Consider the following 17,412-nt stretch of genomic DNA (forward strand, 5'->3'; position numbering starts at 1 on the left):
GTTCAAGTGATAAGGGGCATCCCTGGTGTGCCACATGTAATGAGTAATTAATGAGACTAAAGGCCAATAGTGAAAACCAAAGTGGAGAAATAAAGACTTTGACATACTGCAAACATCTATGACCAAAAACATGCCAAATACGGGCTTTGAACATGAATTCCCAGTTGATGAGATCAAAAGCTGTTTTGCCGTCTAAAGTAACAGAAACTAATAGGGTATTACTTCTAGAGACACCATAAATAATGTTTGGGAATTGTCTGCTATATTTCACCCTTTGACAAAACCTGATTATTCAGTACCGGCCAGGGCCGGAATTAGTTCAATAGTATGGAGAACCAAAATCTTAGCAAAACTTTTGCAGTCCATATTGATAAGAGAGATTAGTCTGTGACATGTGCATTCTGACAAATCTTTATGCTTTTTTAGCATTAGACATATCATAGCCTTCAAAGAGGAACCAACCCTATTATCAGAGGCAAGATGGTGTTGAATTAGTAATAAAATCTTGGCCACCAGATATTTAGAACATTTAGAATAGAATTCAACCATAAAACCATCAGGGCCTTGTGCCTTGTAGTTTGGGAGTTTAGAGTTGACTGTATTACTTTCAGCACAAGAGATATCGGCCTCCAATTGATAAAAGTCAATCTGTGGAACTTATAGTTTCTGATTTGTACAAAAAAAGAACCTAAGGAATTGTGAGTGGATGATGAGACTTCTGAGTATAACTTGGAGTAGAATTCAGAAAAATTAATCATAATCTCCTGGTCTTTAAGTAATTTTTCACTAGTGGCAGTGTGAATGACTTCTATTTTTGACTTTCGTTTTTTGACTTTTAGCTAATTAACTAACAACTTACCAGCCTTGTTGGAATTGCCGTTGGTGTTAATTTTTAAACGAGCACTGCTAGCATTATTGATGGATGTTTTCTTAAATCAAAGTTTGCCCTGGATAACTTGTTCCAGAACATCTTTGTGAGAAGAGGAATAATATTAATGTTCCAGCCCTCGTTTTCATTTGGGATACATAATTAATCATATATCCTTGTGCTGTTGCCTTAAAAGAATACCAAACATGGTAGAACTTGAAGTCAGAAGTAATGTTAATGTCAGAAAATGTGGTGATAAATTGGTCAAATTGTGTGACAAACTTTTGATACTGTAGTAAACCATTATTGAAACACTATTTACTCATATGCATAGTGGAATGGACCGATGTCTGGTCAGTTGTCACTGAGGCCTGATCAAAGGGTAGGATAGTACATAGTTCAGCATGAGTAACATTTTGTGTGAGATCTTTATCTAAAAAAGTAGTCTATTCTAGAAGAGGAATGGTGAATAGGGGAGTAGAAAGAGTATTCTAAAAGGATTCTAGAGTGCCATGCATCAACTAAACCCTTATGGGAGACTGTTAGTTGAAAAGCCTTTTGCATGTTGTTGGGATTATATTTAAATGCAGATTTTCTATCTAAAATGGGATATAACATTTGGTTACAATCGGTGCCCACCACGAGTTCGACATCCAAAACTGACAGTAGTCTTGTTGAGAGTAAATCCCAAAAGTGAGTATCCATTAGGACTATAGACATTAAAAAAGGAGAATAGGTAACCATTAATCATTGTATCTGGTACAGCCATCTACCATCCACATCAGTTTCTTGCTTTAAAATATTAAAAGATAAACTTTTATGAAATAAAATATTCACACCATTTTATGGTGCGCAAGAGGTGAACAATAAACAGAACCAACCCAACTTTTCTTTAAGAAGTGAATGTCTTTTTCAAAGAGATAAGTTTCTTGTAGTAATGAAAATATACAAGTGAGTTTAGAGAGATGAGTGAGTACTCTTTGTTGTTTGATAGGGCTCTGAAGGCCTTTGACACTTCAATATACAATTCTGAATCTATTCATGAGAATATTAGTAAAAAGATATAAAACAGTAACCTCTTTGAGTTTCGAGTAAACATTACAAAATAGAAGTATAAAAGCAAATCTATTGGAATGAAACAAGGGAAGAATGCTTAGTAGAAAAGGTAGAAGAAAGACAGAGGAGGAAGATTAAAATGTGACAGTGAAAGGGTCCAAAGAAGACCCAACATAAGTAAAAAAGAGGAGTATGGTGAAGAGTCAGAAAGACCTGAACCATAGAAAAAAAAATCAAGAGATAGGAAAAATGGAAGGTGGTGCACAGAGAAGCACCACAGAGGATGTTCAGGTCAGAGCACTTGGCCCAATATGCATAAAATTAGAAAAGAGAATGACTGAAAATAAGACCTGAACAGTTACAGAAAAATGTGGACAGGAACTGAATATAGCAATATGAAACTTGCATAGACAAATAAAAGAGGACTTATTCATAGAGGGAGACGCGGGATGGGCATTTAGAGGAGAGGGCACTAAACAAGAGCTGAACATTGAACATAATCATGGACCTCATTAGCAACAAGAAAATGGTCCTGGGTGAGAGGTGGAAAAATCTTTAATGAGAGAGAAGCATGAGTGCAATAATATCAGTTCAATGAGAAATATAAATCACAAACATAGTGATGTACTAAAGGACATTCAATTTCCGCTGATGTACATTTATTTTTTGAAGATAAATGAATTGTCTAAGTTGAGCTGGAGACTCAAAGGAAGTAGTCTTATCCTTGTAGGTGGCTTTGATGATACATGAGTGGATAAGGCTGAATCTTGCATTCATAGCACTTATTGAAAGATGCATGTCCTGAAACTCCTTATGTCGAGAAGCTGTGCCAATGGAAACATCTTGAGAAAAAAAGATCTTTTGCCAAGACCAAATCATTTGTTTCCATTGTTCGGAAGGAGAAAGAACTTGCATTAATATAATTCATTTGGGTTTACAGATGAAATTTGAACTGGAGGCTTTGTGCCCAAGACTATGGGCTCTGTGGCTATTAAGGGGAACATTGTCAGTCAGACCCACAATATTTGGTAAGTTAGAGTGTAGAAAAGTGATTGTATCTCCCTGCTCGGCTCTCTCTGGTATACTGTGAACAAAGAGATTGTTATGCCTGTTGCAATTTCATAAACTTTCAGTTTGTGTTTAAAGGGCATCAATCTCCTTAGCCATAACAGCAACTTTTGAAGCTATCTCGTGAGTCTCTTCGATGTTAAGCTCTATTTTTGAAACCCTTCACTCAAGAGAAGACAGTTTATCTTCCAGTCATTGAAGATGATGCTGATTTCCCTAATGAAGGGTCTCAGAGAAGCAGTTATCAATAGAATGGAGAAAATTATCTTCTTGATTCTAGTTTTCCATCAAAAGCTTCAGGAGCAAGGGCAAGTGCATTTATTAAGACACTAGGAAAGATGCTGATTAGTGCAAAGTTCCTCATTAAAGTGATTGGCAGTGCAAAATCTCAGGTGGTGAAATGAACACAGCGTGAAAGTTTTGGTCATTGCCGAAGAAAGAAAGATTGAAATGAGGGAGAGATGTCAATAAAGAGAGAATGAAGTATTTATAATCCTGTCAGCGAAGAAATGGCAGGAAACACTGGGCATGGCTTACTGGCAGTGGTAGCCAAGAAAACGAAAAACAGTCAGACAATGGCTCGAAGTGCCAAAATCCACTCACCGTCGAAATCCCCAGGCTGCCTCCTACGACCATGAGAAATGTCCGAGACTGTCTCTGGTCGGTCGTACAAGCTCGAATGCGGACCAGGAGTGTTATCATCTGGTGTCAATCTTGCGGGTGCCCGAACCACGCTCCTTAACTAAGTATTTTGATGTGAAAAGCACAGTTTGCTCTTTTCAGTAATAATTAATTCATAAGCTTTATATTGGTTTTACCTGAAAAACATAATATAATCCACTTAATATATCCAACAACTTTGATTAAAAAAAATAACACAGATCACATATTTATAGCTCCATTGACAAAACGAGCAATATGAAAACTAGCACATTTATTTGGAAGCATTTGTAGATAGGTCAGTGCCTACCTGACCTCAGTGAAGTTCATTGCTTTCATTAAGGGTAAAATGCTCTTCTTACACAAATTCTCATAACCCCCCAAAAAAAGATAGAATTCATGGCGTTTTGATCAGAAAATGAGTTGCATTTGTACAGGCCATTTTTTTTACAAGTGTCAAATCCTGGGACTAGCCAAGAGAGTATCAGGTTTAAACTAAATCTGGCTAACAAATTATAGTAATCCATGTTTGTAAACAGAGTTAGCATGGTTTGATATGGAAGGAAGTTCTCAGTAAGTCATGAGTATCCGCAGGTGTTATATGTAATTCCCTTATTTCTCTTCACTCCCATGCATAAAGCAAACATTCCTTTTGTATCCAGTTAAACCAGCATTGACAGTAGAGTAAGGGGTGACAAATCAGGACAATCCATAATGTTAAATGCGGATTTTATATACCTTATCCAGGGAACCTCAGACCACCATTTAGGCTCATACAGTCCCACAAGATCAGTACATATCTGTCTCCTTCTTAACATAGAATGAGAGCCATCGCAGGAAGGGGGTGATAAGTGAGTGTCTGTGGTATATCCCACGCCAAGTTCTTCAAAAGAAGATGCACTCTAGGCTATGGATTAAAATCACCTCAAAAATGTATTTTCCACCACTTGTAATTTGGGGGTATCTACATACCTCCAAAAGATCACTCCCATAAGAAATTGTCGAGACACATTTAGCATAGTAGATTTTAATAAGGGCACTTATAGACTTGTTCCTCAGCCTAGAGGTGAAGTCAAAACTGCAGAAAAAGACCTCAACATCAAGTTGTTTTTGACTACTAAGAGTAGGGGCCAGAAGCCATTGAGATCGAAAGAGACTCCTCCCTCAACCCTAGCAATCTCACATCCATGTATGCAGGGTCAGACTGGAACAGAAAATAGGTCTGGGTACCAGCATAAAAGTGGCCATTGCCAGTGAACTAGATAGCTAAAAAAGTGGCCAATGTTTGCAAATTGGGGATTTTTTGTCTTGTAAAGAAATACTGTTTAAATGTTTAGAAAAGTATAGAAGACTGCATGGATTTGAGCTTGAAGTAGGGATTTTTCAATATCAGGGTAATCAGCTGTAAAAACTAATGCAGCAGATCATAAAACAGGCCCACAATCAGCGACAAAACCAGCCCACACACTGACCTGCCTGACGTCTGGAACTGCCCGTAGGTGAGTCCAACCTCAATCAAAGTTTATGATCCTTGCAGTCTCTTTGACGTCAGTTGTGTGACCCCCATTGTGGGTGGTCAAAGCATGCTTTATTACACTGCCCCCACCTTCTCCAATAAGGCATTCAAGAGATGATGGTCCTTGCAGTCCCTTTCACAGCAGTCATATACTCATATTTCTAAGCAATATAATGTTGAGGGGTTTGCAGAATATTTAACATGCTAGGTCGATGTAAATATGTCCAATTGTTTAGCGTTTTTGAAGGAAATGTCAGAAGATACTAGACCCTAAGTCAAAAGGCTAGATATTGGCCAAAACGATGCATAACGGTTTATGCCCATCCAATTCTATTATATTGTACAAGTCTCCTTGACGTGTTAAAGGAGCAACAACACTTGGGACTGTAGAAATGTGAATCTAAATGTAACAGCATAATTAATTGATTGTGTACATAACAAGTACTTTCCTGCACACCTGGTGAACTCTGCCTACTCTGAAAAACAGAATGTGTCTGATGCACAAAGGCATTTATATTTATGAGTATGTGAATTAGTACTACAGGAATGCAACTTTACATACTCATAAATGGCTTTGTGGATTAGCCTATGTTAGAAATTGTTTATCTAGTTGGCAGAGATATAAATCCTTGTGCAAGTAGGTACCACAATCCTAGTCAGGATAAGTCAGTACACAAACTAAATTATCCTGCGCTCGCCCTCTGGTAGCTTGGCACAGAGCAGGCAGGCTTAACTTAGAAGGCAATGTGTAAAGTATTTGTGCAATAATTCATGCAGCAACACAGTAAAACACCAAAGTACTCCACACCAGTTTAGTAATATAGATAATATTTATCTGAATAAAATAAGACCAAACTGACAAAAATCCAATATACACTAGTCAAGATATTGTTTTTCAAAGGTTTAAATGAGTCTTAATTCTTATGTGTGAGAAAACAGGACTGATTGCAGAGGCACCCTAACCTTTTGCCCCCATTTTTCACTTTTTGCTGCTGTTTTCCTGACTCTGATCGTGCCCTGGGTACTGCTAACCAGTCCCAGGGCCTGTGCTCTGGATAAAATTAGTATGCAAATTAGGCTAATTATAATTGCCTATCTCAACCTACCTATACGTCCCTAGTACAGTATATGGTAGGGCATGTAGGTTTAGGGACCCCAGCATAGGTAGTGCACCCATTAAAGTTAAATGCAAATTCAACTTTGGAATTAAAAGTACTTCCAAAGTCTCAAACTACCTTATTTTTACATATAAGCCACCCCTAAGATGTGCACTATGTGCCCTCAGGGTTGGGTGCCAAGTAACTATAAGCAGGGGCCTTATAAAAATAGTTGTATAAGCCCTGATGAGGTAAAACAGGCAAATTAGTTTTTCACTCATTGTAGTGAATATTGAAACTTTATTTTAATTTATAAAGTCCGCTTATGTGTCAGATACCTCAAGTTTGGTGTCAAACTAATTATTATAATAGATCCCACAACTTACAATTGTTGGATTTAATATAACTTGTTCAGGTGAAGAGTTTTAAACTCTACCTACAAAGCTGCCAACTTCAGCCCTGTAGTGCTCTGCTCTGATTGGCCAGCCTCTGGCAGCCTGGCCAGGTTGCTTTGATGAGGTGTGAAGTAGCTTGGGCTGAACACAAAGGAATGTGCCCGTGGGAGGAGTACTCCCCTCGGCATATGGAGAAGCAGGAAGGGAGGAGGGCTGCCAAACTTGTCTTCAAAGGCAAGGAAGGACATTTGGAGTAGCCCAGCAACTCCCTCACATCCTGCAACCCCAGATAATTAGGTGCCCTCTTGATTAGACTAGGAGAGGGCAGGAGGGGTGTGTTTAGGATTTTTAGCCACACCAGTGGTTGGGCTGAGCCAGATGTAACCTCAAAAAATCAGTTTCAGACATGATGGATTTTTGAAGAATGTTGCTCCCTGTGATTCCCAGGAAGTGGTCATCACAGGGGGAGGGACCCTGCATCTGATTGGAGAACCAGGACCCCTGATAAATATGGCAGACCTGCACCCACACCTTAGATCCCTAACAGATCCCTACAAGGAAGAACTACAGGAGAAGAAGAACTGCTCTGCTGGACCCCTGACCGGCACCTGGACACTGCACTCTGGAGGACTGCACCAGCTCCACACTTGGGCTCCACCACAAGAAGGGCTTTTCCTGGCTTCAATTGGTTCAAGGAGGGACTTCCTGTTTGCTATAGGTGAAAAAATTGCTAACCAGAGTCCCCTGCACCAACTCCTGAAGGAACTTACCAGGTGACCACTGTCCAGTGGCCAATTTGAAGTTTGCACCAGGTGCCTTCTGGGAGTTGTAGTCCGCACCCCTCAAGGATCAACTCAGAGCTTCTAGAAACATAGGGTGAGCTGTGGACACCAAAAGAACCATAAAAGAGCATCTGGAAGAAGATCCAGAAGTTTGGAGAACTGTTGGAAAAAAGCTCCATACAGGGACTGACCCATCACGGCAACTCTAGCCGGCTTGCCTCAACCGTGACCCGGCCTGATTTTCAGGTTTGTCCCAGTGAAGAAAATCTCAGAAAAAGTGACTAAGTCTGAATGTAGAAAGTTGACCTGGACCTCCCAGGCAGTGTATCCGAAGAGGGCTCCAAGGACATTGGATCAAGATTCAGATTTGCCCAGGTGGAAGGATTTTCATCTTGAAAAAGTGACTAAGTCTGAACTTAGAAATCTCCACTGGGGGCTCCCACAACGCGTATCCAAGGACCAGTTCCAGGAGGTCAGATTGGACTAGCGACTTGGTCCTGCTGAAGAAAATCTTTAAGAAAACGACTAAGTCCCAAGGTAAACTTTTGACCGAGTACTCCCGCTTGCTGTAACCGAGCAGGGCTCCATCGCGGTTGGTCTCAAACTTTGACTTTGCCCCGGTTGAGGTGCTACCAGATGACCAGATTGGCTCTTTTAATTTCTATGTGCTATAAAACAGTAATTCTTTAAAAATTCATAGCTCCGGTTCCCCTTATCTGATTTTATTTGTTTTGGTGTCATTTTAAAGCAAAATTATAATCTATTGTTATAAAGTGGTGTTGGATTGTTATTGTGGATTACTTAGGTACTTTTTTATGATTTTTAAATGCTTTACACATTTGTCTCCTATTTTAAGCTTTGTCACTCGTTGCCAAACTACCAAGGGTTGAGCTGGGTTTAATTTATTGAGACCTAACTGGACCTAAGTGAAGGTTAGTGGCCTATTGCTAAGTGTACGTACTTACCTGCCCTTACCAATAATCAATTTTCCAACATTATGAATCAGTGGTTGTATCCTTATAACACATAGTAACTGGGATGTGTCAAAAATATCGACTCACTGGGATCGCAGAGGAGGAAATGCAATGAAAAATAAGGTGCTGCGTAGGATTTTCTGGTGTAGCACAGATGATGTATTGTTTTTTTCTGCGCTGCAAGGTGATGTGTCGATTTCCAGGAGCGCAGCCTTGGTTCCTCGCTTCAATGTGGGGATAGTTTGATGCCTAGGGATGATGTGCTGAAAATCCTTGATGCGCAGGAGAGAAGGAGCAGAAGCTGCGTGAATCTGGTAGGCAATGTAATTTTTCAGCAGCGAGGCAGGTGCTGCATCGATTTCTGCAGGAGTTGTGTCAATGCATCGGGATTTTCTTCTTTTTGGTGAAGCCTTTGTGGCCCTGAGACTTCAAAACAGGAGGCAAGCTCAATCCAAGCCCTTGGAGAGCAGTTCTGGGGAGGCAGAGTCATTCCAGCAGGTTCAGGGGCCAGCAGGCAGCAGGGCATAAAGCAGGGCAGCAGTCCTTCCAGCAAAGCAGTCCAGATGAGTCATTTGGGCAGCCTGGTACTCCCTCTGACAGAGCCCAGTTGTAGATCCAGAAGTGTCTAATTTGTTGGGGTCAGAAACCCAGTATATTCACCCAAATGTGTCTTTGAAGTGGAAGAAACTTCAAAGAGTGGTTTTGAAGTGCATAAGCTCCCCTTTCAACCCAGCCCTGTCTGCCAGGATCCCTGTAGGGGATTATCAGACCTTTGGGTAAGGCAGGCCTTAAAAGTGTGAGAGCCCATCCACTCTTCCTGCCCCAGTAAACCCATCAGTATGCAGATGAATGCAAATGCAGCAGAGTGTCCAGTGTTTATGGCTGTCTGGGTGGAATGCGCAAGGGGAGCTGTCAACCAGCACACACCAGACATTGATTAAAAACAGGCTGTAAGGCACAGATCGCAGTAAGTGCAGGGAAATGCATATTTTCTAAAAGTAGCATTTGTGAAATAGCAATGTAAAGCACTTTAGCATTGGTTAGCAGTGGTAAAGTATGCAGAGTCCTAAAAACAGCACAAATTAGATCAGAAAAATTGAGGGAGGCAGGCACAAATTCTGGGGAAGACCACCCTAAGGCTGTCAGGTCTAACAGCCGTGATCCATCTAGGTTATTTGTATAAAGAGGGAATGAGGGGCTTGAGAATTATATCTTTCCCATATACCATTCTTAACTAAGTCACTTATTTATTACATTTCTCATGAGGTGATTCCTCTGACTGTCACAGCAATTTTGAGAAGACCACTGATAATACTGGTCCCTGCCTTAATACCACTGATTTATGGCTTTGAATACTTTAGACATAGATACATTTCCTGTGGGATCATGATGCCAGAGAAAACAGATTTTGTGCCATTCTAACGAATACTTAGTGACAGCACCCTTGAAATGCTTTATGTCTTCAAAAGAAACTACAAAGCGGTCACTGACAGAAACATCATAGGGCCAGAAGGTCTGATTCTGATGAAAGCAGAAGAGCCAAACTTTTCCTTGTGCTGCTCATGCCACTCAGTAATGTCTCCTTGTTTCAGATTCACTTCTAGACTCTGGGATCGGAAGTAGGTTCTAATTGTCTGGAGTTGTCTTCACAAGGAGCTAGTACCAGTACCCAGGTCTCCCCATCCTACACCATTTACCAATGCAGCTTTTTATTAAATCTTCTGCAATTGTTCAGTGTGAAAGGCAACAGTTCACTAGTGCAGTGCACGAAGGCTGATACTGTACATCTTTAGAAACTGTAAGTTATGGACCATGTGCCATCCATCTTAATTTCCCTGGCAAATTCCTACTTTTTGGAAGGGTCTTGTTACACAGTGTTGACGTTCTGTGCAAGCATCATGGTGTAAAAAAATCCACCTCCTTACTCATGCTGGATCTCTTTTTTTCAGAATTGTGCCTACTGAGAACACAATCAAGACAAGTCTGAAGAACTGCCATCCAGTGACGAATGTGATGTTCCTCAAAACCCACAAAACGGCTAGCAGCACTGTCATGAATATTATGTACAGGTTTACAGAGAAACACAACCTCTCCATAGCACTTCCTGTTGATCATTTGGGTATCTTTCACTATCCCCAGAAGTTCCAGGCCAAGTTTGTAGAAGGATTCCTTACAAAGAAATCAGGGGAGCACTATAACATCATGTGCAACCACTTAAAGTTCAACCTTCATGAGGTAAGTTTTCGAAGACAATCAGCTTATTTCAAATTCTTTGAGGCAGGCTATGATTTTCTTTGTTCCAGGTCCTCATGAAAATCCTAATAGCTGAAGGTGAGTTGAGTGAGCTTTCTGACCTTGCTATCTGTTCGGGCACTAAGGGATGCAGTTTCCCACTAAAGCTGTCATGTAGAAGAAAGACAACACATTTTCAATTTCTCAACCACCTCCTTGAGAAGTCAGACAAGCTGAATAAGATTTTGTGACCTGACTATATTGAACCATTTAATCTGTAGATACTGGTGAGGCTCATAAGTAATTTTTATGTAATTTTATTTAGCAGCAGGTGCTCTGGACAATGGCTCCAAAAGGAAGATGCTCACTCGTAGAAGAATGAAAGACACAACTTTTATTTGTTACATTAGTGTTGCCACTTGACAAAGCCAGAATGGCCATGGAAGCTCAGATGACTCCCTGGCATTAACAATAGTTCCAGGTGTCCCTCGTAAATGTAGAGTGCAACAGGGTGTTGCGTAGGTTCTCATTATCCTAATGAGACTACTGGATTTGGGCGGCAGAATCACTTGTATTGCGGGGGACTGAGTCTGATCCCACACCAAGTGACACCTGTCGGCCTAATCCAGGTTTTGTTCTGGCTAACTAGCAGTGCCTCATCTCCACCCAAAAGCAGAGATGATTGGGCAACGAGGCGCATGACACAAATGACTCCTCAGGGAAATTGTGGTCACTCAGATCTCATCTGTTTCTTTCAGTTACATTAGTCTCACATATGCAAGGACAATTAGAGGCAGAGTATAGTTCAATAAATTTTTATTGAAGCAACTGTATCTTAGATAATAAAGCATGTATTTCAATAACTAGGACGATGAAGCATGGCAGGATTAAAATTGTGACAAGAAGAGTAAAACACAAAAATAATGCTAGAATGTTGTCATTACAGTTTTTAAGAATAGTTCCTACCTAGACTATGTTAGAGCACAGCATGTTAAGCTCTAATTCTGCCTTTCAGGTTCACCTGGGGAGACATCATCCCTCATACCTGAGCAAGAGGCCTGTAGTATACATAAGCAGCTGCAGCGAAGCACTCCACAATCATCATACAGTTGTGGTCATGTGGCTGGAATCTCCCTCTAATATACATGGGTCAAAGTGGTGTTTTTATAATAAAACAGCTGACATTTCAAGAAAGGATCCCCACGTAAGAGTGTGTATGTTTCTGTGAACATTGGAGACAGAGTGTACCACTTTTGCCAGAAACCTATCTTATTGCAGCTTTGAGAAAAGCACAGAGTGAAAGAAATGTCTTGTTTAAGAACGCAGTGCTGACCTAGGCGAAGAACAGCTAGATAGAGAAAATAAAACAAGATCGCAAATGTGGCCATTGTTAAAATAATGTAAAAAAGCTATAAACATATCTAGGTTAAAGTGCACAGCAGCAGGCCTAGTTTGCTAAAATAACGTGTATAAAGCTATAGCTAAAATGGCTACAGAACAAGCGCATTGCTTGTTGTGGTCCATTGTGTATTAGGACATCCGGGTTTGCATGAAACAGATGGTTGTTCTTAAGCAGATGGTCACTTTTGTGGATGGCACCTGTGAGTATGTGTTATTGATATATTGGTGATAGCTTGGCTAGAAGGACCCTAGGAGTCTCCATAAATCAAATGAAATCACAGTGTATAGGCTGGAGCCCTAGTACACATCACGCCACAGGGGACTGTAACCTAGATGATTAACTGCAGTAAAAGCAGTATCTGTCAGGAAAAAAAAACTGTTGGAAACCAGTTTTTCACCTTGGTCCATATGCACCTAATATAAGAGATGGTTGAAAACCCTTCTCATTGATAAATGGTAATAAAGACTGCTACATGTTTGAGGAGAACGAGGAGGCAAGTGTCTCTTTTGTCCTTTGGAGTATCTTCTTGACTACGTGAAAAGTGGTAGTTTTTGTGCCTGTGGATGAATCATAAATCTGATTGGTGGGTTATACCATATTGTGGCATCCCACGTGCACTGTAGTTGAGAAGTGACTGCCCCTTCTTGTATTTTTCCAGGTAATGAGAGGGTGCTGGGGTGATGGTAGTTTATTTCATTTGTGGTCTGTCTCTCATTTTCAGGAGGGGTGGAATTTGTTGGGTTTTGGTTAAGGTGCCTTGGCTGATGGAAAAGTTGATGATGTCATGGATGGGGTAAAGGGCATCATAACTGGGATATTCATTAGCTTAAGATCATCCATCTCACTCATATCATCCAGATGTCAACTTTCCTTCCTAAGTACAACCCCATCAAAAGAAAATATGCGATTCTGATCAAATGTAGCACAATCTCAGAATACAACTAGAACTGAGAAGTAGTAGTAACCGTGCATCAAATTTACATTGTCTCAATGTCAAAAATACCCCATGTCTGTAAAATTGAATCCTATCTCTGGCACCAGCTTATAAACACACGACCAGCTTCATAACATATGATACACGCTTTCATACAGTCTCCCGTAGACCGAGTTAACACCCTACTACCAGATCTAACAGAAATCTATTCCTCACTCCTCAAAGCATTGTCTGATGAAGGTTCGACTGCCTAACCCTCGTCTTCTTGATCGAGCTTCACAGTTTTCCGCTTAAAATGTGCATCATGCTCAAACAAGACCTATCATTTAAGAAATACGAAAGTAAAAAGGGTTCGGCAGGAGTTAATTATATGTTTTGTTTCATTTTATCTAATTACTTATCAGGGTACCTTGCTGCAGCAAAGCCTACATTTCTAACCAGAGGATAGATAGTTCGTGCTTTAACACAGCGATCTTTTTCATTGTGTATTTAAAGCATGGATACTAATCAATAGAGGTACTACATGTATCACGGAAGTGACGTTGTGGTGCACAAGTAACTAAGAAGTGTGAGAGGCATACATTAGGGTAAAGAGTTTTGGCTTCAAAGTCCATCGTTAGTCAGAAGAAAGGATTGATGTTTTCATTTATTGTAGATTTCTGCAAACAACATTAGTTGTCACAGCACGTTGCAAATCTGTCAAGAGTAGGAGAAGTTTATATCCTTTGGGAGCTCTTAATGGGTTTTTAATCAAAACAAGGAGCTTGGGACAATTGCTGCTAGGTGCCCTCTGCGTATAATTTGTGAGGTAACAAGTGTACTTTGGGAAACTGTGATGAACTCTTGCAAATGTTAAACAGAAAAAACATTGGTCCTGCATTAACTTCAGCATACGTTTGGTGAAAAAAATCATCCACAACTGGTCGAAGTTAAATTAAACTCTGGTCAGAAGACTGTCAGTTCAGTCAAGCCATACAAGAAGTATCATAAAGTTGAATCCTACTGAACCCTATTTTCCTCTCTGTTTTACTTTCTCAGGTTTCCTGGCACACTCAGCAACCTCATTACATGAAATAAATGAGCTAAAAAAAACATCACTTATCGTCCCAAGAAACTGACACTCTCCGGGAAAGCTGCAACAGCTTGAGCCAATTCATGTCCAGGCTTGAATCTCATAACTTCCAATGCAAACACCAAACAGATATATGGCAAATTTCCACCTTACATGCGGGCTTACCCCATTCATGACTGTAATCGACAAACAATTCAAATAATTTTAAACCTTCTACTTCATGCAGTATTTATCACTTCGGGATTGTAAGCCTAAACTTGCTGCCAAGACGAATGCGAGCACTGAGCAAATCACACCTTTGAGCTCTATTAACAAAGGTAGTTGTAAATGACCATCAACCCCAAAGCTCAAGCTTCCAGAATCCATGCATAGGTAATTTATCCAGCACAGAGTTTAGCACTGCATTCTGCTACCTGTCCTGAAATCATAATCATAGGGATGTGATGGGATAACGAGCAGACAAGGAGAGAACAAGGAACGCCATGTGTTTCAATGAAATGCTGAAACACTAATTGAATGAAAACTTCCACATAAAAATAGCTCCCTGCAACTAGTAGTGGAGATAAAGAGGCACCCAATCAATCAAGAAGTAGGTTGAACCCTAAATGCTCCAGGAGCTGTACGAACAAAAGAATAGACATGAAAGCTGTTGTATAAGTAGTAGGATATTGAAGAAATCAACAAAGCGGTCCAATCATCAGAGAGGGGCACATGGGCTGTTCTCTGCAATGACAGAGCAACGTTGCCCCCCCGGCTAAGATTCAACAACAGAAAAATAAAAAGATACTTCAATATTGTTTCATTTTTCTGCTGCTAGCTCAGCCAGCCATGGGAGGTGGGGGGGAATGGAGTTCACTATGTGCAAGTGTTTTTAGCCGGCTGTCTTGGGCCAGCCAAACACACATGCGCACTTAGGTTTCTCTGGGACACCAGAATAGGAAAGGAGCAACAAGTGAGGCAGCAGGAGGCTGCGCCAGCGGGAACGGTAAGTCTTTTGAAAAAATATTATTTGCCACTCTCCACATCCCCCTATCCTTGCCGCCCGTCACCCTTCCCGTTGATATTTGCAGTGATCACCGCTGGAGCAGCAGCCTCAAAATCTCGTCTAAGTTTATATTAAAGTATTCGTTACAATGCTGTCTTCTTCAGGCAGCTAATAGCAAGACCTCAAATAACCCCAGAAACCAATTGTTTCTACCAATGCAGTGCAAAATGGTGCACAATAGCAAAACAGTTTGATGGCAGTACCTTCAATGGAAAGAAATATTATTCAAAAGCTAAAAACATGCATCTTTAAAATAATTAAATAGCCTATTTATGTTGGGATTTTTAGCTCAAATCAAATGTAGGATCGTGTGGCACAACAGATCTCAAATGCCTTCTTGAATGTACAAATACTACATATTTAATAAGGGCACTAGCTAATTTCTACTAAGTACCGTGTACAAATAAATGGCAATAAAAGACAAATGAGTGATTGTTTTAGTACACTGATCATCTTTAATACATATCTGGAGCTAAAACAACCTTTTTTCATATAAGAGCACAAACTACTGTTTAGCCCCCCAAAAAATGTCGATGCACTGAGTTCGATTCACGAATTCTACCTTACATGGTTATAGATTAGCAATTTTTAAGAAGTCTAAAAAAACGTTTCCAGTTTACACCAACTGAAGCTTTCTAGGCCTAATTTCCCTACATAATCCTGAAAATGCTTAGAGCATTACATTTTCTCATTTTCCTGTTCCCTTCCAGCCCTCTGCAGGAGTTAATCTCTGTCGGTTTTCAGGGCTCTGAAGAGGAAAGATCTTAGAGGAGTTTATGAATACTCACAAATGTGTACGTTTGTGAGGTGTGTGGGCGTTCAAAAACCTCCAGTACATTCCTGCCCTGGAACTGTCACTCTCCTCCCACAGAAGGAGATCTACTTACAGGTCAATTTCAGTCTGATTAAATCTGTTTAATGATTTCAAAAATAACTTTTGTGAATTGCAAACATCCTTTTGCATTTGTAATATAAGCTATTTATGCTTTGTTGATCAAAATTCAACGCTTAACAAGGGTTTTGAATCATGTTCATTGTCTCGATAAATACTTATTTGACCTTGATTTTTTTTAAAGTAGGTAATTGCTGTTGTTCTGCCACTGGCACAGCCTACAATTTTTCAATCAGCCCGTTCCTAATTTATGGCTTCGTTCTCAAAAGCAGTGCAAGTGCCGTTCATTAGATCCGCCCAAAAATCTTACAACATCTTGTGGAACAAAGCACCCTTTTTGACCAAAATCTTATCCATAACAAGAACTGTCAACCCAATAGATCTTTTTTTACTTACAGAGGTTGTTGATGGGAGGCGTTTGCACGTGAGCTTGAATGGATAGGTGAGTTACTGAATGCAGAGTTTATGTGACTGGGTGATGTGAGTGATTACAGATGAATGAATGGGAGAGTGATGACACAAGGATGATTCAATGGTTGAGGGGTTAACAGAGGCTGAAGTGAAGCATAGCCTCCTGCCACCCATAGGCCTGTGCCCATTGTCTTAACCATTCATTAAGCACCCACTTTCAATTCGTTCATCTATAAAGTCATCTGTTCATTCATACTTTGAAAATGTATTCACTCAATCTTATTCATGTATATACTCACCTATTCATATGTACACTCTTCTCCACCCACTCGCTCATTCAAAACAGTTATACTTTCAAGAGAACAATCAACATGTAGTCTGTCTCTTTTAGGGTTAGTGTCTTGAATCTCAAAGAGTCATCATTTTGGTGACGAGTCATTAGGAACCTACGTGGAAATGCAGCAGTTAAGGCAGTAGTGAGCCATGTCAAGGCATGAGACCTGTTTTGAGAGGGAAGATAGCCCTGTGATCATGAACGACTATTTGTGATCTACCCACCGTCAAATCCACCTGCAAGTGGTATGCGTTTAGGCTGCAGTGTAGGAGAAGTCTAGTGAAAAGATAGGCAACGTCTGGCAAGGACACAGAGCAATTGGAGGCAATGTGTCCCAGTGTATATCCCTAAGCTTAAGGATAAAGCAATGAACTGCACTGTGGAGACAGTGATGTGGAGACAGTGGGAGAGGCAGATATCCTGTACAGTGAGCATAACTCTGAAATGACCTTTGGAGCCTCAGACAGTAATACATTTAACACTGACAGAAGAAGCAGTGTTGGTGAGTGTGCAGTATGATGTCTCAATGTGGCACAGGGTACTCTGAACAAAAGAGAGTGAAAAGAGAAAGGAAAGTCTGTGGCCCTTCCTTCACTTCCTACAACCATCAAAAAGAACAGGCTTGATACCATGCCATTCAAATGTCACTTATGTCAGTTAGCTTCCATCTCAAT

General features: G+C 40.4%; 1 protein-coding gene across 2 annotated transcripts in view; it reads left to right on the forward strand.

Moving 5' to 3' along the window:
* The window catches only part of LOC138266612 (galactose-3-O-sulfotransferase 2-like), a 523,679-nt gene that overhangs the window by 448,908 nt on the left and 57,359 nt on the right, over positions 1-17,412 (forward strand). For both annotated transcript variants that reach the window (XM_069215440.1, XM_069215441.1), the window contains one exon: positions 10,366-10,651. In XM_069215440.1, the coding sequence (XP_069071541.1) occupies positions 10,366-10,651 (286 nt within the window). The remainder of the gene's footprint in view (positions 1-10,365; positions 10,652-17,412) is intronic.

The sequence above is a fragment of the Pleurodeles waltl genome, chromosome 11 (genome assembly GCF_031143425.1).
Source record: "Pleurodeles waltl isolate 20211129_DDA chromosome 11, aPleWal1.hap1.20221129, whole genome shotgun sequence".
NCBI classification, from domain to species: Eukaryota; Metazoa; Chordata; class Amphibia; order Caudata; family Salamandridae; genus Pleurodeles; species Pleurodeles waltl.